The following is a 22,286-nucleotide window of genomic DNA, read 5'->3' as shown; positions in this document are numbered from 1 at the left end:
GGAACCGTCTCACTGATTTCTTTCTCTGTATATTTGTCCTTTGCATATAGAAAAGCTACTGATTTTTTAAATATTTTATTTGAGAGAGAGAGAGAGAATGGGTGCTCCAGGTCCTCCAGCCACTGAAAACGAAATCTATTATTTCCCTGTTGATTTTCTGCTTGAATGATCTGTCTGTTGACAATAGTGTAGTATTGAAGTCTACAAATATAATGGTGTTGGTTTTATTTCTGTTTAATTGTCAAATAGATTTTGTTTTACAAACTTTGGTGCCAGTGTGTTGGGGCATATATATTTATGATTGTGATGTGCTTATGTTGGATCATTCTCTTGATGAGTAAAAAGTGGCCTTTGTCCTTTTTTTTTTTTTTTTTTTTTTTAGGTTTTTCAAGGTAGGGTTTCACTCTAGCCCAGGCTAGCCTGGAATTCACTATGGAGTCTCAAGGTGGCCTTGAACTCACAGCAATCCTACGACCTCTACCTCCCAAGTGCTGGGATTAAAGGCATGTGCCACCATACCTGGCTTCTTTGCCCTTCTTGATTACTTTTGGTTTGAAGTCTATTATATCAGATATTAACATAGTAATGCCCACTTGTTTGTTTTTTTTTATTTCCATTTACTTGGAATATTATTTTCTAACCTTTCACCCTGAGGAGATGTGTATCTTTAGTGGTGAGGTGGGTTTCTTGAAGATAGCAGATAGAAGGGTCCAGTTTTTTGATCTGTCCTGTTAGCCAGTGTCTTTTGATATGTGGGTTAAGACCATTAATATTTAAGGTTATTACTGTTTTAATTAATCCCTGCTGTGGTGAGGTGTTTTGTGGGGTTGGGTGCTTACTTGTGTTACATACTATTTTGAGCCTGGTCTATTCTGGTTATTGTGATCTTCTTGTTGGCTCCTCAGATTGGTTGTTTTACTGTTTTGTGTGGAGGATTCCCTCAGGTATTCTCTGTACATTTGGTTTTGTGTTCGTATAACTATAGAGTTGACTTTTTCATGGAAAGTTTTTCTTTCACCATCTATTATGAGGGATACTTTTACTGGGTGAAGTACCTTGGGTTGGAAGCCATAGGTTTTCAGACTTTGAAGGGCCTATTCCAGGCCCTTCTGGCTTTCAGGGTTTCCATTGAGAAATCTGATGTTATTCTAATGGGATTGCCTTTGTATGTTGTGAATTGCTTCTCTTTTGTTGCTTTTAACACTATCTCTTTGTTTTCATTGTTAAGGGTTTTATCTATGATGTGTCTTGGAGAGTATCTTCTTTGGTCCTGCCTGTTTGGTGTTTTGTGGGCTTTTTGTATCTGGATGGGCCTCACTTTTGTAAGATTCAGAAAATTTTCTTCAATAATTTTTTGAATATGTTTTCTATGCCTCTGGTCTGGATTTCCTCTCCTTCTGGTATACCCATGATCTGGATATTTGGTCGTTTCAAAGTGTCCCACGGTTCCCTTGTATTTTGTTCACTTGATTTTTTTTTTTTTAACTTAACAAAGTTTTTGGCCTCCCAATCAATTTCTTCTGTCTTATCTTCCAGGTCAGAGGTTCTGTCTTCCACATGAGTTAGTGAGTGGTTCTAGAAAGGTTTTCATAAACTCTATTTGATTTTTGTTTTCTGTTGTATTGTTTTGTATAATGTCCATCTCTTTTTTGAGGTATAATTTCAATTTGAAATCTGATTTTCTTGATGCTTCTTGTAGTTCATTCTTCCATTTGATCAAGTCTTCATTAGGCTTAATCAACCTGTTGTTGAGGTCTTCCATTTCTTGACTTATCTTCAATTTATTCATACCTCTTTGGAGGGTTCTAACATTTTCTTCCATCAATTTAAGCCTACTGTCAAAAGCTGAACACTCTAGAAGAAAATTTTGTTCAATTGCATTGATACAATTGTTGGTTCTTTGATAGTTTGCCTCAAGTTCAGTGATTTTTTTTTTTTAATCAGGGTCTCATTGGTTGTTGAGTTTTCATTTTGGGAATGAATTTCTGTTGATTTATCTATTATCTCATTGGAGGCTTCCATAGTAGGACTAGGCATCCTTGGTGGAGATTTCTCCATTTTCTGACTTTCATTGTTTTTTTTTTTTTTTTTGCATTGTTGTCTATACATTTTAGGAAGACTGTTTTATTAAGGAGGAAGCAAGTTTGTGTCCTTTGGCCTGTTCACCCTCTGACTCAGGTGAACAGGGATGTTTGTTACCTAGTGGCCAGTCAGGATACCAGAGCAAAAGGCCTGATTCCACAGCGCACACAGGGGCCAAGCCTCCCAGAGCAAGACACAATGGAACCTACCAGGCCCAAGGGACTAGGAGGAGTAAGGGAACTGGGATCTGGCCTACTTAGTGCTGAGCCCTCCAGGACAAAGACCAGTGCAGGCAACCTAGACTGGAGAGGTGGGAGCAGCCCAGATACAGGGGTCTGGTCTACTCACTCCAGAGGACAGTGGCCACCCACGCACTGATGTGCAAGGAACTCAGACCTGGGCGGTGGGAGGAGTACAGATATGGGTCTGGCCTACTCACTCCAGATCGCTTGTGCCCACCCACACATTAACTGTGCACGGAAGGAAGGAGGTAGCTTCAAAAGGAAGTTTCATTGTGGTAGGGAAAGCATGGGAGGAGCACACAGCTGGGTAGAAGAAGAGAGAATGAGCTAGCTGGGAACACTCAGTAGGACTGGACTAATAAACCTCAAGTTCTAACTCCAGTGACATCCTTCCTTCAGAAAGGCCCCACCTCCCAAAGTGTCCACCAGCTGGGGATCAAGTATGAGGCTTGATTACAAACACTTGAGGCTATAGGTAATACTTTACATTCAAACCACCACTTTTTTCCTCAGGGTTGAGCAGATCATCAGGCTTTGAGTTCTGGCCTACCTGTTAATTGTGAAAAATCATAGAAAAGAGATGCTATGAAGACCAATCAACGAAACGAAATTAGAGCTATTTAGTCCTCAGTTTGCTGGGTTTGAGCTATGAAGCCACATAAGGCAGGACCTCACACATACTTTAGCAACAAAGAAATCATTAGTCAGGGCTTTCTTTTCCCTGAACACTATGCACATGCCTACAGTTCAGGCTATTTAAGAAACTGAGGCTTGAGGATTACTTAAGCCCAGGAGTTCATATCCTTCTGAGCAACATAAGGAAACCTAATGTTAAAAAAAAAACAAAAAGCCTCTGTATGTGGTGGCACACGCCTTTAATCCCAGCACTTGGGAGGCAAAGGTAGGAGGATCTTCATGAGTTCAAGGCCACCCTGAGACTACATAGTGAAATCCAGGTCAGCCTGGGCTAGAGTGAGAATCTACCTCCAAAAACAAAAACAAAACAAAACAAAAAGCCAATAAAAACAAATTACCATTATGTCCACCTCTGTTTTCTGAAAGTGGGCAACAGACATCTTCCAGCAGGAAATATTTGCCTTGTTATGAAAACAAAGCATTTTCTTTACAATTATATGATTACCATTTTTGTTTGTTTCTTGGTAGATCTTTCAGTCCATGTGAAATGTTCTAGATGTATTTAAATTAAGCTGGACAATTTCTAGAATGTAATTTTCAAAGATAGTCAAGCACTATTCAGGTAGTACTTCACAAGTGAGTACCAGACTTTCTTCAAAGTATAGAAGTCTCTTCTAATTCTGATAAGTTAAAAAATGGCCAACCTATGTTGTAACAAATCTTACAGAACAGTATGGGCTGAAGAATTATATGAGGCAATTTCACCTAGAAAACTATCAAAAAGGGAACTTTTTGTGGAAACAACACAGATTTACACTTCTGTCTGCTATAGTAAAACATTCCACCCAGCACTCGGGAGACAGAGGTAGGAGGATTGCCGTGAGTTCGAGGCCACCCTCAGGCTCCATAGTGAATTCCAGGTCAGCCTGGGCTAGAGTGAAACCCTACCTCAAAAAACCAACCAAACAAACAAAAAACAACCATTCCATTAGCCTTTCAGGAATGAGAAGCAGATGGAAGCAGATTTAACTGACCCTCTGCAAAGAAATTAGAGACTGAACATTTTATTAATTTTATTAGTCAGAATACCAACTTGAATGGAGACTGAGGTTTTATTCACTCTCTCTTCCCTTATGTGGGAAAAAGATTAACTGTAACTGTTTTTTATCTGAATTTCTGATATCTGAAATGGAAACTATTCTATTTTTTCAGACTCTCCACTTCATGCTTATTTTAGTTGGTAATGTGCTTTTTCCCACCAAATCAAATTAGTTATTTAAGGGACAAACATTGGAATTCATCATGTCTTCTTTTAAAGTACACTCTTTTGGAAGCCCAGTAATTCTACTGTATAAAGTATCACTTGGTTATATAGCTACATATTAAAATGAAGGACTCTGTTTTCCTCAAGTGTGCTAAATTAAATTATTACATGGCTAACTTTTTTGATTTTTTTTTTTTGAGATAGAATTTCACTATGTAGCCCAGGCTGGCCTCAGACTCCTGAGAGCTGGAATTATATCCAGTGCATAGTTTAACTTTCTTGAGGGACTAGACTTTTAGTGAAAGTCATTGAGTTTTAGCTAGGGTTTCCAAAAATAAAACACTTTCCCAGGAGATAGTCATTGGTACCTTAACTAGAACTAATAGGCCAAAAATAAATTTCCATTCAGCAGGTAATCAGGGAAGGCTACCAGTAGCCCATCATACCAAACAAATATGGAATTAAATGGAATTAAAGATTCACTGATTATTTTTATCAAAGTGTTGGTTCCAGTGGAAACTTTTTCTGTAACCCTGTAGAATTCAAGTACATATCATCAGCCATTTCTCTTCTTCCAGCTCTGCAGGGAAAGATGCTAGCTAGTGCTTCCACAAACCAGGGAAGAAATTCTCCATATAGATGGGTGGGTCTGTTCCACTCCTCAGTTATCCAACAGTCATTCTCAAACAATGACTTCTATCAAAAGCAGCTGAAAAAGTGATTCACCACCAATTGCTGGCTCCTTCCTCAGTTTCTGCTTTGGAACTTCTGGGACAGAGTCTAAGAATTTGCTTTCCTAGTTCATTCCCTGTGCTGCAGCTGGTATGAGGTCTGTACTTCGCAGCAAGGGGTTAGACACTGGACTTGTTTCCACATACAGTAGCTCTTCAGTGTCAAACTGCCTGTTTAGAAAAATTTCCATTATAGAAGTGGGCTTGTTTTAGCATTAAAATAACCATTGTTTGTACAAAGGAGATAAAGCTTTTTGATTTGCTGTCATCATACTTAGCCAGTGTTTCTTAATCTAAACATATTACTGTGTGCATACAACTTTTTTTTTTCTGAAGCAAATTTCTTGCTTTTTGTTTTTAATTTTTTTTTATTTTTTTTTTTTAAGATTTTTATTGATTTATTTGAGAGTGACAGAGAGAGAAAGAGGCAGATAGAGAGCGAGAGAGAGAATGGGCGCGCCAGGGCTTCCAGCTCTGCAAACAAACTCCAGACGTGTGCGCCCCCTTGTGCATCTGGCTAACATGGGACCTGGGGAATCGAGCCTCGAACCGGGGTCCTTAGGCTTCACAGGCAAGCACTTAACCGCTACGCCATCTCTCCAGCCCTTTTTTTTATTTTTTGAGACATGGTCTCACATTGTACCTAGGCTGGCCTGAAACTCACTTAATATAGCCCAGGCTTGCCTTGGACTTATGATAATCCTATGATCTTGGCCTCCCCAGTTCTGGGATTACAGCCTTGAGCCACCACATCTGTCTTTATGGAGCAAATTGAAATTTTTATTTTAATAGGCTGTAATTCCAGCACTCTGTAGGTTGAGGCAAGAGGATTTCACGTTTAAGGCTAGCCTGGGCTATTTAGTGGGTTCTAAAACATATATGGTGAAGCTGTTTCAAGGGTAAACACCCCAAAATGTTTATTTTACTTTTGTAGTGCTGAGAATTGGATTCAGAGCTTCATGCATACTAGGCAAGCACTGTAACATTGAGCTGCATCTCCATCTACAATTTGTAACTGATAAAGTCATTGAATTTGCTTATGGAATACTATGGAGTGCTTTTTTTTAAAATTTTTTATTTATTTACTTGAGAGCGACAGACACAGAGAGAAAGACAGATAGAGGGAGAGAGAGAGAATGGGCGCGCCAGGGCTTCCAGCCTCTGCAAACGAACTCCAGACGCGTGTGACCCCTTGTGCATCTGGCTAACGTGGGACCTGGGGAACCGAGCCTCGAACCGGGGTCCTTAGGCTTCACAGGCAAGCGCTTAACCGCTAAGCCATCTCTCCAGCCCCTATGGAGTGCTTTTCGTAATTTGCATTTTTTAGACTTCCAGTTAAGGCGGTGGCGTAGGTACCACGCCAAAGCAGCCTAGAGGGGAAAAAGACTAAAAACACTCAGCAAAATACAAACTTTTACTAAAAAGTGAGGTATATAGGAAATTGAAACAGCAACAGAGAACTAGAAGAGATCCAGAGCATCTAGAGCCCGCACAGGCCTGCAAAAGCGGCCCCGGCAGCTCGGCCAACTGCCGTGGCGGAAGCGCACCAGAAAGCGGCCAGACTCGGCTCCAGCCGCAGGAAAAGCCAGGTGCGGGAGCTTCCCCTCATCCCGTGCTCTCTACAACTCAGGAAACGTGAAGGGAGAGCAGCAGTGAGCAACAGAGGAGCAGACCACGAGGTAGAAGAACACGTGGAACAGCAAGAGAACCAGAGCAGCTGCAGCTCCCTCCCCTCCCCCACTGCCTGAACCCAGCTCCGGCGAATAGAGCAGCAGTCCCAGGACACGGCCACGCCAACTTGAGCCAACAGTGGGACCCAAGCAGGAGCAGAGTTCAGCAGCAACATCAGTGGCTTTGGCACCGGTAACAGCGGCCACAGCAGTAGCAGCTCCAGTCGTGGCAGCAGCAGAAGACCCAGCAGCAGCAGACCCAGGAGCGGCAGTAGCGTCAGACCCAGAAGCAGCAGACCCCGGAGCGGCAGCAACGGCAGCAGCGGCAGACCCAACAGTAGCAGCTTCAGTGGCGCAGCAGCAGTGGACACAGCAGCAGCAGCTTCAGCAGCAGTGGTGGCTCTAGCAGTGGCAGCTACAGCAGCAGCAGAGGCAGCAGCGGCTACAGACCCAGCAGCAGCAGTTTGAGCAGCAGCAGTTCCAGCAGCAGGGGTGCTGATCTGCAGGGCCACACTTGCCAGGCTCAGTTTGCCCTGCAGGAAAAGCCAGTGCCCAGCTCCAGAAATCAGAACAGCAGCCTGACGACCCAGGCAGCAACTTGACTGAGACCAAAGTCATCCAAGGTAACTGGGATTGCACCAGGGAAGGGTCTCATTTGGTCGCAAGCTGACTTGGATCCCTCAACAGACCAGAAATCTTAACCTCTTTGTTGATAGAGGATCTGGTCATTATAATAACTACTCTTGCATACATACTTGGGGCTGTTTTTGATTGAATGTGTACATGTTTAGTTAAATTTTAGAATCTACCTGTATTTTATTCCACTCAGCCTGCTTGAATACTCCTATAGCAGGGAAACTCAACCCCTAGGAACACCATTGTAGATACTCTGAGAGTCTTAAGAGCCAGACCTAACACCTTAAGCTCCTACCCTGAAGATATATAACATCAAATCAATTGATACAGCTAAGAGTACCCACCTAGCTAGAAAATACAAGCATTAACTTAACCCAAGATGCAAAAATATATACATTATAACAGAAGAAACACTAAAAAGCAAGATGATATAAATCCACCTAAAAGTATTAATGCATCAGAAATGCCTCCAAGAACAAGAACAAGTTGGAAGAAATGCCTGAGAAAGAGTTCAAAAGAATGATTATATATATGTTCAAAGAGGTCAAAGAACAAATCAAAAGAATCAAAGAAGAAATCAAAGAGGAAATCAAAGGAATCAAACAAGACACAGGACACCAATGTAATGAAATAAAGAAGGCAATACAAGACATAAATAAGGAAATAGAAATAATAAAGAAAAACCAGTCAGAAATACTAGCAATGAAGAACACAGTTAATGTAATAAAAAAAACTCTGTAGAAAATCTCACCAGTAGGATGGATGAGGGAGAGGACAGAATATCTAAGCTAGAAGACCAGCTGGCAGATCTAATACAGTCCAACAAAGAGAAAGACAAACTTATAGAAAAGTATGAGTGGGAATTTCAAGATATTCAGAACACTATGAAAAGATCCAATACAAGAATTCAGGGCATAGTAGAAGGAGAAGAATTCCACTCCAAAGGCATAGTAGGCGTCTTCAAAAAAATCATAGAAGAAAATTTCCCACAAATTGGGAAAGAGGTACCAATGCAGATACAGGAAGCCTTTATAAACCCAGCCAGACAAAACCTGGAAAGAACCTCTTTTCGCCATATTATAATCAAACTTCCAAACACACACACCAAAGAAAAAATATTGAAAGCAGTTAGAGAGAAAAATCAAGTTACCTACAAAGGCAAGCCCATCAGGATTACAGCAGATTATTCAACACAAACTTTAAAAGCAAGAAGGGCTTGGAGTGATATATTCCAAGTTCTGAAAGATAACAACTGTCAACCAAGGTTACTTTATCCTGCAAAGCTATCCATTCAAATAGACGGAGAAATAAGGACATTCCATGATAAAAGCAGTTTAAAGGAGTATTTGAAGACAAAACCAGCTCGATAGAAAATACTTGATAGAATCCTCCATGCTGAAGAAAAGGAAAAGCACACATATAAGGAGCCTAGAAAAAGCAAGCAATACTCAAATGCTAGTCAACAGAAGACAGCACAGGTAGAACCGGAACCATTAAAAAAAAAAAAGGCAAACATAATTACATACCTTTCAATTATGTCTCTTAATATCAATGGCCTCAATGCCCCAACGAAAAGACACAGGTTTGCAGACTGGGTTAAAAAGCAGGATCCTACAATTTGTTGTCTCCAAGAAACTCACCTTTCTACAAAGGATAGACATTATCTTAGGGTGAAAAGTTGGAAGACGGTGTTTCAAGCAAATGGGCCTAAAAAACAAGCAGGGGCTGCTATCCTAATATCTGACAAGGTAGACTTCAGTCCAACGTTAGTCAAGAAAGATAAGGAAGGTCACTTTATATTGATTAAGGGCACACTCCAACAGGAGGACATTATAATCCTAAACATATATGCACCTAACATGGGGGCTCCAAATTCATCAAACAAACACCATTAGAACTAAGGTCACAGATAACACCAAACTCAGTGGTGGTGGGTGACTTTAACACCCCACTCTCATCAATTGACAGGTCATCCCGGGAAAAATAAACAGAGAGGCATCTGAACTAAATGAGGTCATAGAAGGAATGGACCTAACTGATATATACAGGATATTTCATCCAAAGGCTGCAGAATATACATTCTTTTCAACACCACATGGAACATTCTCTAAAATAGGCCATATATTAGGACACAAAGCAAATCTTAACAAATTCAGGAAAACTGAAATAATTCCTTGCATTCTATCTGACCATAATGGAATCAAACTAAAAATCAGTAGCAAGAAAGGCTATAGAGCATACACAAAATCATGGAAACTAAACAATACACTACTAAATGATGAATGGGTCAATGAAGAAATCCAGAAGGAAATTAAAAAAATTTATAGAGTCAAACGATAATGAGAGCACAGCATACCAAAATCTCTGGGACACAATGAAAGCAGTTCTAAGAGGTAAATTTATAGCCTTAAGTGCCTATATTAAGAAATTAGAAAGGTCGCACGTAAACGACCTAATGCTTCACCTTAAAGCCTTGGAAAAAAAAGAACAAGGCAAACCAAAATCAGTAGACGGGAAGAAATAATAAAGATTAGGGCAGCCACCTGATATTCGATAAAGATGCCAAAAATACTCATTGGAGAAAAGAATGCCTCTTCAGCAAATGGTGTTGGGAAAACTGGATATATATCTGCAGAAGGATGAAAATAGATTCTTCTCTGTCACCATGCACAAGAATTAAGTACAAATGGATTAAAGACCTTAACATCAGACTGGAAACTCTGAAACTGCTAGAGGAAAAAGTAGGGGAAACCCTTCAATATATTGGTCTTGGCAAAGACTTTCTGATTACAACCCCAATTGCTCAGGCAATAAAACCACAGATTAATCACTGGGACCTCATGAAATTACAAAGATTTTGCACTGCCAAGGACACAGTGAAAAAAGCAAAGAGGCAACCTACAGAATGGGAAAAAATCCTCGCCAGCTATATATCTGATAGAGGATTAATATCTAGGATATACAAAGAACTCAAAAAGTTAAATAATAAGGAATCAAACAAGCCAATCAAAAAATGGGCTATGGAGCTAATTAGAGCATTCTCAAAGGAAGAAATACGAATGGCATATAAGCATCTAAAAAAGTGCTCTACAGCATGGTACTGGCACAAAAACAGACATGTAGATCAGTGGAACAGAATAGAGGACCCAGATGTAAGCCCAATTAGCTATAACCACCTGATATTCGATAAAAATGCCAAAAATACTCATTGGAGAAGAGACAGCCTCTTCAGCAAATGGTGTTTTGAAAACTGGATAAATATCTGCAGAAGGATGAAAATAGATTCTTCTCTCTCGCCATGCAGAAGAATTAAGTCCAAATGGATTAAAGACCTTAACATCAGACCGGAAACTTTGAAACTGCTAGAGGAAAAAGTAGGGGAAACACTTCAACATATTGGTCTTGGCAAAGACTTTCTGAATACAACCCCAATTGCTCAGGCAATAAAACCACAGATTAACCACTGGGACCTAATGAAATTACAAAGATTTTGCACCGCAAAGGACACAGTGAAAAAAGCAAAGCGGCAACCTACAGAATGGGAAAAAATCTTCGCCAGCTATATATCTGATAGAGGATTAATATCTAGGATATACAAAGAACTCAAAAAGTTAAATAATAAGGAATCAAACAAGCCAATCAAAAAATGGGCTATGGAGCTAAATAGAGAGTTCTCAAAGGAAGAAATACGAATGGCATATAAGCATCTAAAAAAATGTTCTACGTCACTAGTCATCAGGGAAATGCAGATTAAAACTACATTGAGATTCCATCTCACTCCTGTCAGATTGGCCACCATCATGAAAACAAATGATCATAAATGTTGGCGGGGATGTGGAAAAAAAGGAACCCTTCTGCACTGCTGGTGGGAATGCAATCTGGTCCAGCCATTGTGGAAAACCGTGTGGAGGTTCCTAAAACAGCTAAAAATTGATCTACCATGTGACCCAGCTATAGCACTCCTAGGCATATATCCAAAGGACTCATCTCATTTCCTTAGAAGTACATGCTCAACCATGTTTATTGCTGCTCAATTTATAATAGGTGGGAAATGGAACCAGCCTAGATGTCCCTCAACTGATGAGTGGATAATGAAGATGTGGCACATTTATACAATGGAGTTCTACTCAGAGGTTAAAAAAAAAAGGATATGAAATTTGCAGAAAGATGGATGGACCTGGAAAGGATTATACGAAGTGAGGTAACCCAGGCCCAGAAAGCCAAGCGCCACATGTTCTCTCTCATATGTGGATCCTAGCTACAGATGATTGGGCTTCTGCATGAGAATGAAAATACTTAGTAGCAGAGGCCAGTAAGGTAAAAAGGAGACATAAAGGATAGAGAAAGGAAGGGAGGAGGATACTTAAAAGGTTGATATTGTATATATGTAATTACAATGATTGTAATGGGGAGGTAATATGATGGAGAATGGAATTTCAAATGGGAAAGTGTGGGGGTGGGGAGGGAGGGAATTACCATGGGATATATTTTATAATCATGGAAAATGTTAATAAAAATTTTTAAAAAAGAAAAAATATAGGGCTTGGGGCTAAACAGATTGCTCAGACATTAAGATGCTTTCTTGCAAAGTCTAACAAGACAGGTTTGAGTCCCCAATACCCAAGTCAAGACAATGCACAGTGGCACATGCATTTGGAACTCATTCGCAGTGGCTCAAGCGCCTGGCTTGCTCGCTGGCTTGCTTGTGCTCTCTCATGCGTGTGCACTTTATTTTTATGCCTTATCTCTATCTCTCTTACTTACAAATAAATATTTTAAAAATAAAAAAAAAAGATTAGAGCAGAAATTAATGAAATAGAAACAAAAAAAAACAATCCAAAGAATTAATGAAACAAAGAGTTGGTTCTTTGAAAGGATAAACAAGATTGATAAACCCTTAGCAAATCTGACCAAAGGAAAGAGAGAAGAGGCACAAATTAATAAAATCAGAGATGAACAAGGTAACATCACAACAGATTCCAGAGAAATTCAAAAAATCATAGGGACATACTATAAAAGCATATACTCTACAAAGTATGAAAATCTGAAAGAAATGGATGATTTCCTTGATCTATATGACCTACCTAAATTAAATCAAAATGAGATTAATCACTTAAATAGACCTATAACAAACATGGAGATCCGAACAGTTATCAATAATCTCCCAACTAAAAAAAGCCCAGGCCCGGATGGATTCACTGCTGAATTTTACCAGATTTTTAAGGAAGATCTAACACCATTGCTTCTTAAGTTTTTCCAGGAAATAGAAAAAGAAGGAATTCTACCAAACTCCTTCTATAAGGCCAGCATCACCCTGATACCAAAACCAGGCAAAGATAGAACAAAAAAAGAAAATTACAGACCAATCTCCCTCATGAACATAGATGCAAAAATTCTCAACGAAATATTGGCAAACAGAATACAAGAGTATATCAAAAATCATTCACCCTGACCAAGTAGGCTTTATCCCAGAGATGCAGGGATTGTTCAACATATGCAAATCTATAAATGTAATACATTACATAAATGGGTTGAAGGACAAAAATCACATGATCATCTCATGGGATGCAGAGAAAGCATTTGACAAAATCCAACATCCCTTCATGATAAAAGTCCTTCAGAGACTGGGAATAGAAGGAACATATCTCAATATAATAAAGGCTATTTATGACAAGCCTACAGCCAACATATTACTGAATGGGGAAAAACTGGAAGCTTTTCCACTAAAATCAGGAAGAAAATAAGGGTGTCCACTGTCCCCACTTTTATTTAATATAGTTTTGGAAGTCCTAGCCATAGCAATAAGGCAAGAGACACACATAAAAGGGATACAAATTGGAAAGGAAGAGATAAAGTTATCATTATTTGCAGATGACATGATTCTATAAAATTTGCATTTATTTGTGTGTGTGTGTGTGTGTGTGTGTGTGTGTGTGTGTGTGTTCATGGGTACACCAAAACTGAGTGGCTGCTACAAATAAACAGCAGATGCTTGTGGCACTTCTTACATCCACCTCATGTGTTTGGCTTGAGAATTGAACACAAGCTGGCAGGCTTTGCAAGCAATCTTTTTTTTTTTTTTGCTTTTTCGAGGTAGAGTCTCACTCTGGTCCAGGCTGACCTGGAATTAACTCTGTAGTCTCAGGGTGGCCTTGAACTCACAGCGATCCTCCTACCTCTGCCTCCCAAGTGCTGGGATTAAGGGCGTGCGCCACCCCGCCCGGCCCAGCAAGCAATAACCTTTAACTACTGGGCTAGGGCCCCCCATTCAATGTTTTGTACTAGTATACAATGTGCAATGGTTACATCAAGCAAATTAGCATATCTAATACCTCAGTTATTTTTTGTGGTGTGACATTTGAAATTTACACTTACCATTTTTGGAATTCACAATGCATTATAACTGTATTCATTGTATATGTCACAGATTTCAAAACTTTATTCCTCTTGTATAAACTGAAACTTGGTACTTATGACCAATACCTCTTCATCCCTTCCCTACCTCCTAGCCTGTATTCTTCACTTCTATGAATTTGACGTTGTTACCACACATATGAGATCATGTTTCTACCATGTTCAGAGCACTTATCCAGATGGGTGGGTTGCAGAGGAGAACTTAGTGGGGACAGGAGAAGGCATCCATCAATATCTCACTCAACCTATCTTGTATACAGGAAGGGTCTCTCCATCTTTCTCCCCAGAGGCAGGACACAGTTTTATATTCTGTCCCATACCCAAACACTTGTCATCAAATTCAAGAAATTCTTTGTATTAAACATGAAACTTTCTGTTTTAGAATGACTACAGGAAGCTCTCTATGCAGTGCAAAGACTTTGTAGTGGGTGTGCTTGATCTTTGCCGTGACTCAGAAGAAGTGGAGGCCATTCTGAATGGAGATCTGGAATCCACTGAGCCTCTGGAGATGCAAAAAGCTTCGTTGAGTCGTGTCAAACTTGCCATTAAGTATGAAGTCAAAAAGGTGAGTGGGCCACTACTATCCAAGGACATAGAAAGCTGGTGTTACAATTCAAGGGACAATTTAGGAATCATTGTTCATTATAGTCTTTTGAAAACTCATGAATTGTTTCCTTATATATGAGGAGTATGCTATCTCTTATGTATCTCAGGAGTTTGGTGGGATTCAAATGGAGTATGATAAGCAAATATACTCTGAAAACTGTCAATTCAAATACCTTTAATATTTTGTTTATTTATTTGCGAGAGAGAGAGGCAGATGGAAAGAGAGAATGGGCACATTAGGGCCTTTAGCCACTGCAAACAAACTCTAGATACACGTGCCCCCTTGTGCATCTGGCTTATGTGTCTCCTGGAGAATCAAACTAGGGTCCTTAGGCGTCACAGGCAAACGCCTTAGCCTCTAAGCCATTTTCCCAACCCAAATACCTTTAATTTTATATTCTTCTTCATGTCACATGGCTGTTATCTTAGCATTTGGGAGGTGGACACACAGTGAGTTTGAGGCCAGCTTTAGTACATGAACTCTCAGAACTAAACAGAATCATAATTATAATGATATCTGCTGCTTGTATTCATTTTGTCAAGTACCATGACATTCATTCTCCTGTTGATCCTTGCAGAAAACCTATACTTCACCCATAAAATAAGTAAGATAAATGATGAAATTTCCATTATGCAAGAACACTGAGATTTGCCAAGCTGCAATGACATGTCTGGGTCCCACAGCCATGGAGGTGGTTCATCCCAGTGCTATGAGTAAAGATCAAGATTAATTTTATTCTGATTACTGCAGAAAACTTTTCTGTTTTTTTCATTTGTTAATTTTTGTCAAACTATTAAATCATCCATGAAATTACTATTAAACTTTTTCATATGGTCAGCATCACTGTTATCTGGAGCCTGACAGTTATACATGGTATATGAATTTGTATGTTTGTACCTTAGAAAAGCTAACAAATCACAAATAAGGAACTATTATCAGAAGTGTATTTGGTTTTATGACTTGGTCAGCCAATCACTTTTAAGACTTCTGTCCTCCCTGCACAATGTCCTGGCATTTAAGAGAAAAGACAGTAGGAGAGCCAGCCTGCAAGGTTTCAAGTGCTAATGTCACCATGGGCTCCTTGAGTAAGCATAGCTCTCATCTAAGTCCTGGTCTGCTTGTTAGTAAGGTGGGACAATAACAATTGTTTGAAAATGACATGAGATAATGCATGTAAAGTAGCACAAGCAAGTGTTAGCTAATAACATTTCCATGCTATAAAAATTCAAACTCATGCTGGGTGTGGTGGCACATGTCTTTAATCCCAGCACTCAGGAGGCAGAGGTAGGTAGATTGCCATGAGTTCAAGACCACCCAGAGCCTCTGAGCTCTGACTCTCTGATTTGGTAGGAGTTGATTTTTCTGAGACTCCATAGTGAATTCCAAGTCAGCCTGGGCTAGACTGAGATCCTACCTCAAAAAAACAAACAAACAAACAAAAAAGTGTAATAATTCAAACTTGAATAATGACTCTTAGGCAAGTAGAATTACCAAATGATTTCCTTGTACTGGTCCTTGTCCTTAGTATTAGAAGACAAAACAACCGACTCATCAGGCGGGAATTTAGGCAACGAACACTAGGAAGTGCATAATCATAGGTGTGGCGTGGGGCGGGGGGAGAATTTATATAAGCTGAGATTCCAGAAATCTCACTCAAAACCAGGCCCAGATGAGTTTCTGGGACCCAAACAGAGCATTCTATCTCTAGCAGGTGGTCAATCCTGGTCTTAGCAGTCCTTAGCCTGTTGTCATAGGGCCCCTTCCAAATCAGACTTGCTACACACCTCTGGTTAGTACTTGTACCCTACCTAATACCAAGTGAGGGTGGAGAGTCCCTCTCTTTCTTCCACCCTCTGGGGACACTCACACATATACACACACACCTCTACCACAATGCAGAAAACCTTTATATGTCTTACAGTATTTTGGTTAGTCATTAATGAGAGATCTCCTTTCTACTTACTAAGATGATCAAATGCCAAGACTTTCAGTAAAGATTGAAGTAAAACAACTTTTCAAAGAAATGATCAAATATAAGATAATTAATTTGGCTAGACTCGTTCACAGAGCATTCTTCCCAGTTGGCTTTTCTTATGTTAGGGGGAAGATGATAGCAAGATTGATAGTAAACCATTTTGGGGAAACATTCCAGATGTATTCTTTCTTTAAAAAATTAATTTATTAGTTTTCTTTTCAGCAAATACAGGCAGTTTGGTACCATTGTATAGGCTCATCCATGATCTACCCCCTCCCAATGGACCCTCCTTATTGATGTAAATGGGTCGTGCATTGTGGAGTTAGTCCACAGTTACTGGTACGATAAATGTCTCTGCATATCATGACCCAACATGTGACTCTGACATTCTTTCCACCCCTCTTCTGCAAAATTCCCTGAGCCATGTTGGGTTCATTTTTGGTCTCTGCTTCAGTGCTGAGGTGTTGGGGGCCTCTGAGGCTCTGGCTCTCTGATTTGGTAGGAGTTGATTTTTCTCTGTGTTGGTCTCCTTCCCCATTGTGCTGGTATCCGGTTCATCAGGAAAACAGCGCCCTTGCTTGTTTTGCCAATTTTCTTTAGTTTCAGTCAGGCCCCTTTTGAGATATGTTGGGGCAGCTCTGTCCTTAGGATCTGCATCTATCTGAAAAAGAGAAGCAGATTCTCCAACGGAGAGTAAGTTACAGCACCCGTAAAATTGAGGTAACACTTACTTTTTTGATAGAGAGTTTAATAGGTGTAGGCCCCCTTGTACCCCATGATTGATGGTAGCTTGATATTGGAGAGTGGGCTTATGTTTGGGAATGGTTCTGACTTGTTTCCCAGCTCCAGCTATGGGTCTAGTACCACTGAGGGGATCAGTTAGCCAAATCAAGAGCAGTTGGTTCCCCACCATGGCTATGTGCCACTGTTGCACTTGTGTGGGCATCACATCAGGTTATTTGTTGCTAATTAGATTAGACCATGAGTTGCTTGGACAGATATTGGTCATTTCCCCCAGTTGCCCATGTAGCACCTTCTGGCACTAGACACACTGACTGTCTGGAGACTGACACTCTCCTGGCTTCCAGCCATGCCATTCCATTTTACGTGTTAGCTGCGTATGGAGTCTTCAGCAATAGGGTCTTACCACTGACCTTTGGTGGGTCATCAAGTACTCTGACAGAAGTCTGTTATTGTTTTAGGAAACCTTGTAGGTTTCTCTGATCAAAAGCTCATTGTAGATGATAGCCCCATGCTGGTAGTGGGGGTTACAGGTCAGTGCCCACTACGAAAACAAGGAAAAAACATAACTAATATACAAGAGTTAGAGAGGAGAGGGCTGGAGAGATGGCTTAGTGGTTAAGCGCTTGCCTGTGAAGCCTAAGGACCCCGGTTCGAGGCTCGGTTCCCCAGGTCCCACGTTAGCCAGATGCACAAGGGGGCGCACGCATCTGGAGTTCGTTTTCAGTGGCTGGAAGCCCTGGCGCACCCATTCTCTCTCTCTCCCTCTATCTGTCTTTCTCTCTATGTCTGTCACTCTCAAATAAAAAAAAAAAATGAACAAAAAAAAACTTAAAAAAAAAAGAGAGAGGAGAGAGGTGGGGGGGATAGTGGGAGAGGGAGGGAGGGAAGATGTAGAAAATTTAGGTTAGACTTGATCCTATCCTCTCCAGTGTCTTGAGGTTCAGGTGTTTCCTGTAAGGGTCTAGTGAAGGTTCAGCCATTTGGTCTGCCTTTTAGGAAGTAGAATTTTATGGTACCATTGCCGTTTGGGTCCAGATTAGTGTTTCCCACCCCTTTGATGCCCTCCCCTCCCTCCCCATTCATCCTAGTGTCTAGTCCATGAGGTGCTTGCTGGGTACGTAAGGTATCTTGGGTAGATTCAGGTTAGGTGTTGTAGATGAGTGAGACTATGTGACGATTTTTTTTCTGTGACCAACAGACCCAGTTATACCCTTACTGGGCATCTACCCTATAACCTTCAAACCACAGGCCAGAGAGATTTGCTCAACCATGTTTGTAGCGGCTCAATTCATAATAGCTAAACGCTGGAATCAACCCAGATGTCCATCACTAGAAGAATGGATAACAAAGATGTGGTATATCTACACAATGGAACTCTATACAGCAGTAAGAAAAAATGACATAAAAAATTTGAAGAAAAATGGTTGAACCTGGAACAGATCATTCTCAGTGAACTTACCCAATCCAGATGTATTCTTCTAGGTTTTGCAGTATGCATCTCTTCTTCTTGGCACTGTAAAGAAGAGAATTGATTTCTCTTGTCACAGGCTTTTTATCATTGCTTTGAAAGTGTCATATTAGCAGAGACAACTATTTACAGATGTGCTGTGTTTTAACCAGACTGCCATGTAAAATGAATGCCTTACTTCATTTTAAACAAATTCATGTACAGGTTACAATGTATGAGGTGCCATTAATAATAAATTTGCTAGCAATCAGCTACCAGGAAACAACATAATATATTTAGAACTGAAAGAAGGTTTAGGGCTTTGTAAGTACATCTGGTTTGTTTGTACCATAAAGAAATGTTAGAATAGTCTTAGAACCTTCATTTAATAAATGCATATAAGAATTCTCTTTGTCAGGTGTGGTGGCACATATCCAGCATTTTGGAGGATCAAGAGTTCAAGGCCAGTCTGGGCTACATGAGAGCTTATCTCACACACACACACACAGACACACACACACACACACACACACACACACACACACACAAATTAAACAAAAAAAGAATTCTATTTCAGAATTCCCAATAATGTCCCAATTCTTCCTTTCTTCTTCTTAAAGAATTCATTCATTTTCACTCATCATCTACCTATCTTCATTCGAGCAAGAGAAAAAAGAAATCCCCAGTTATTATTGCTGCTTCCTTTCTGAGTATCTCATTTCTGGTCCCCATACAAAACTGCCATTCATGATAACACATCTGCCCATTGTGATTCAGAGGTGGTCTATAGAATAGGCGTTCGAAAATAACTTTGTATGTTGTGGAAATCCCCCTACCCTCCACATAACAGTGAAGTCATGTGTATGCAAAAAGCCCATAATTCTACCACCAAAATTATCTTTATAGAATGGTAAGATATCTAAACCCCATACAGGATTCAGTCTTTCTTCTGCCACCTGCTCAGGACTACTCTCAACTCTGACCTCAAGTCCATTGACTTCTACCTGGGTTAAGGTCCTAGGGCTTAAGTCCCCCAAAATCAAACCAAGAGTTTCATCTAGTCCCTACAGAGCTCAGTGACAATAACTCATAAAATGAAAACAAAAAAGACCATAAAAAGAATCCCCATATGTCCATGAATTTAATGTTTATGAAGAAAAGAACCTTCTAGTTAATAGCAGAAGAAATCTCAAAACAAAAGTATAAACAATTTTGACAGTCTACCACTCGAAACTTCTGAATGTTAGAGAAACAAGAACATGAAGGAGAATATGTCTACCTCAATTATAATTTACAGAGGTCTGGTGTTCTTAATACCCAAAGTTTGGATTTATAGAGGTCTATCAAAAATAAAGAAGTTGAAAAGGTAATTCACAGAAAAAAATGCAAATGGTTCACATATTTGTGATGGTTTAAATGTAAATGTCCCCCATAGCCTTAGGTATTTTTGATTAAGATAGCTTTCTACATAATCTCCAGACCCCTGATGGAGGGGGTGTGTCACTGGCTGATACTAAGTTTAGTCCTTACTGTTGAGAGTTAGTGGATATATGATAAAGTAAGCCAGCTTCTGCCCCCAATAAGCTTCACCTGGAAACTGTAACAACTACTTCTGGTTGGGTATTTGTCCTAGCAATAAGAAAGTAACTGCAATGATATTTAAACATTTCAAATCCTCTAGTAATAAATGAATATTATCTGGGTGTGGTAGTATACACATGTAATCCCATAATTCAGAGGCTGAGGCAGGAGGACCACCAGTCCCAGGCAAGCTTGGGATACATATTAACACTCTGTCTCAATCCTATCCCCCAAACAAATAAACAAACACTAATATACAAATACTATTTCTAGCTCTCAAATGATCAAAGAACAAAAAGTTATATCTTTTCATTCTCTCTCCTTCCTTCCTCTCTTCCCTCCTCCCTTCCCTCCTTCCTTTCTTCCTTCCTTCCCTCCTTCCTCTCTCTCTTTCTTTCTTCTTTGAGATAGAGAAAAAGAGGCAGATAGATAGAGAATGGGCACACTAGGGCCTCTAGCCATTGCAACCAAACTCCAGATGCATGTGCCACCCTGTGCATCTGGCTTATGTGGGTACTGGGGAGTCAAACCTGGGTCAATAGGCTTCATAGGCAAGTGACTTAACCACTATGCCATCTCTCCAGCCCCTGCCTACATCTTTTCTATCAGGAGTAGATTTGAGCCCCAGAAGTCTGAGTTCTAATTCTGACTGTACCTTTGTACTGTTCTGTGGTATGAAGCTGATCTTCAGTGTCCCTACCCCGTACTACTTCATGGTGAGCTGTCTGTTCTAAGAAATTTCTTGACAGAAGGTACTGGGACTTGGTAGACTGGTGAATCTGTAAACATGGGCTTATACATGAGTTTTCCTCCCTGTGCTCCATTTTGTTCAGAACAGGATTAGGTTTAACTACAGAAAAGTAATACAAAAGAGATCTGCAGCAGCTTGGACACAGTTCTCCACAGATGGTGCTTCTGGAAGTATGGGGAGGCCCAGTGCCTGAGCAGTGCACAGGAAGAATGATGAGCTGTGTAGATTTGGGATACATGTTACGAATAGTATCATTACAAACAAGATCAGAGTGTCCCTACCAAGTTCTTGAATTACAGTAATGCCATCAAGACAGTTCTTTTGAAAGTTGACTTGATAAAATGACAGTATGACATTTAAAAATTTTTTTTAATTTATTTGCAGAGATAGTGGTGGGGGGCAGAGAAAGAATGGGCATACCAGGGTCTCCGGCCTCTGCAAAAGAATTCCAGATACATGTGCCACTGTGTGTATCTGGCTTTATGTGGGTACTAGGGGATTGAGCCTAGGTTGTTAAGGTCCTTAACCACTGGGCAATCTCTCCAGCCTGGTGTGATGTGTTTTTTAAATGTAAACTTATTCGGTTGTTTTGTATAACCTGCTCTGATTGGTGGTTCAGCTTACTATTTATTAATTGTCTGACCAAAAAAAAAAGTTCTGTAACCCTGTAGTAGTTTTGTTCCACTGAAAAATTAAAATGAGGCTGGAGAGATGTCTCAGCAGATAAAGAAACTTGCTTATAAAGCCTAATGGCCTGGGTTCAATTCTCCAGTAGCCACATAAAGCCAGATACACAAATTGGTACATGTGTCTAGAGTTTGGTTGCAGTGGCAAGAGGCCCTGGCATGCCCATTCTCTCCCTCTGTCTCTTTCCTCCCCTTTCCTCTCTCTAGTAAATACATAATTTTTTAAGAAAAGAAAAATTTAAATGTTCTTATGTGTAAAACATTCTCTCTTCAAATCAGAAGTCTTCATACAAAGGTATTGTTTTTGTAATGACTTCAATTTACTGGTTCACTGAAGTCAAGAGACAACACACAAATCTTATATGGCTGGCCATGAACGTGTGGCAGCATCAGACCTTTTCTAGGAAGTAGAGTGGTTTTAGGAGATAAATGTCACTGTCCTATTTTGGAGTTGCTGGGAAGAATAAAACTCATCTCCTGAGGGATTAGGACTTTTGCCCTTGCTTCCTCACATTGTGTTGCTTTCTTTTTTTTCTATTAGCAATAATCACATTTCAGATAAACCTCATTGGCTATGATACTGCCACTGCAAAAAAGCTTTTTTTTTTTTTTTTTGTAAGAATGCCCTTTATGTATTTGTACTAGTATTTAAGTTGTTGAGGAAAATCTGTTTGTGTGGATTTAAAGGAATCAACAGATATGGTAATGTATTATCTCAAATAAGAAGAGAGTAGAATGAATAATGTGGGATACAGGACTGTTAAGCTGAATTTTAAAATATAACAGGTAAAAATGCAGGCAGCATGATTCAGGCTGGTTG

The 22,286-nt window shown here is 40.0% G+C and overlaps 1 protein-coding gene across 3 annotated transcripts in view; it reads left to right on the top strand.

The window, feature by feature from the left end:
• Trpc3 (transient receptor potential cation channel subfamily C member 3) overlaps positions 1-22,286 on the top strand; it is a 72,817-nt gene that overhangs the window by 10,512 nt on the left and 40,019 nt on the right. For all 3 annotated transcript variants that reach the window (XM_045131159.1, XM_045131158.1, XR_006632915.1), the window contains exon 2: positions 14,058-14,240. In XM_045131159.1, coding sequence (XP_044987094.1) covers positions 14,058-14,240 — 183 coding nt within the window. The remainder of the gene's footprint in view (positions 1-14,057; positions 14,241-22,286) is intronic.

The sequence above is a fragment of the Jaculus jaculus genome, chromosome 12 (assembly GCF_020740685.1).
Source record: "Jaculus jaculus isolate mJacJac1 chromosome 12, mJacJac1.mat.Y.cur, whole genome shotgun sequence".
In the NCBI taxonomy this organism is placed as follows: Eukaryota; Metazoa; Chordata; class Mammalia; order Rodentia; family Dipodidae; genus Jaculus; species Jaculus jaculus.
Note: the sequence above shows the minus strand (reverse complement) of the source record. Positions and strands in the feature narration are given on the sequence as shown.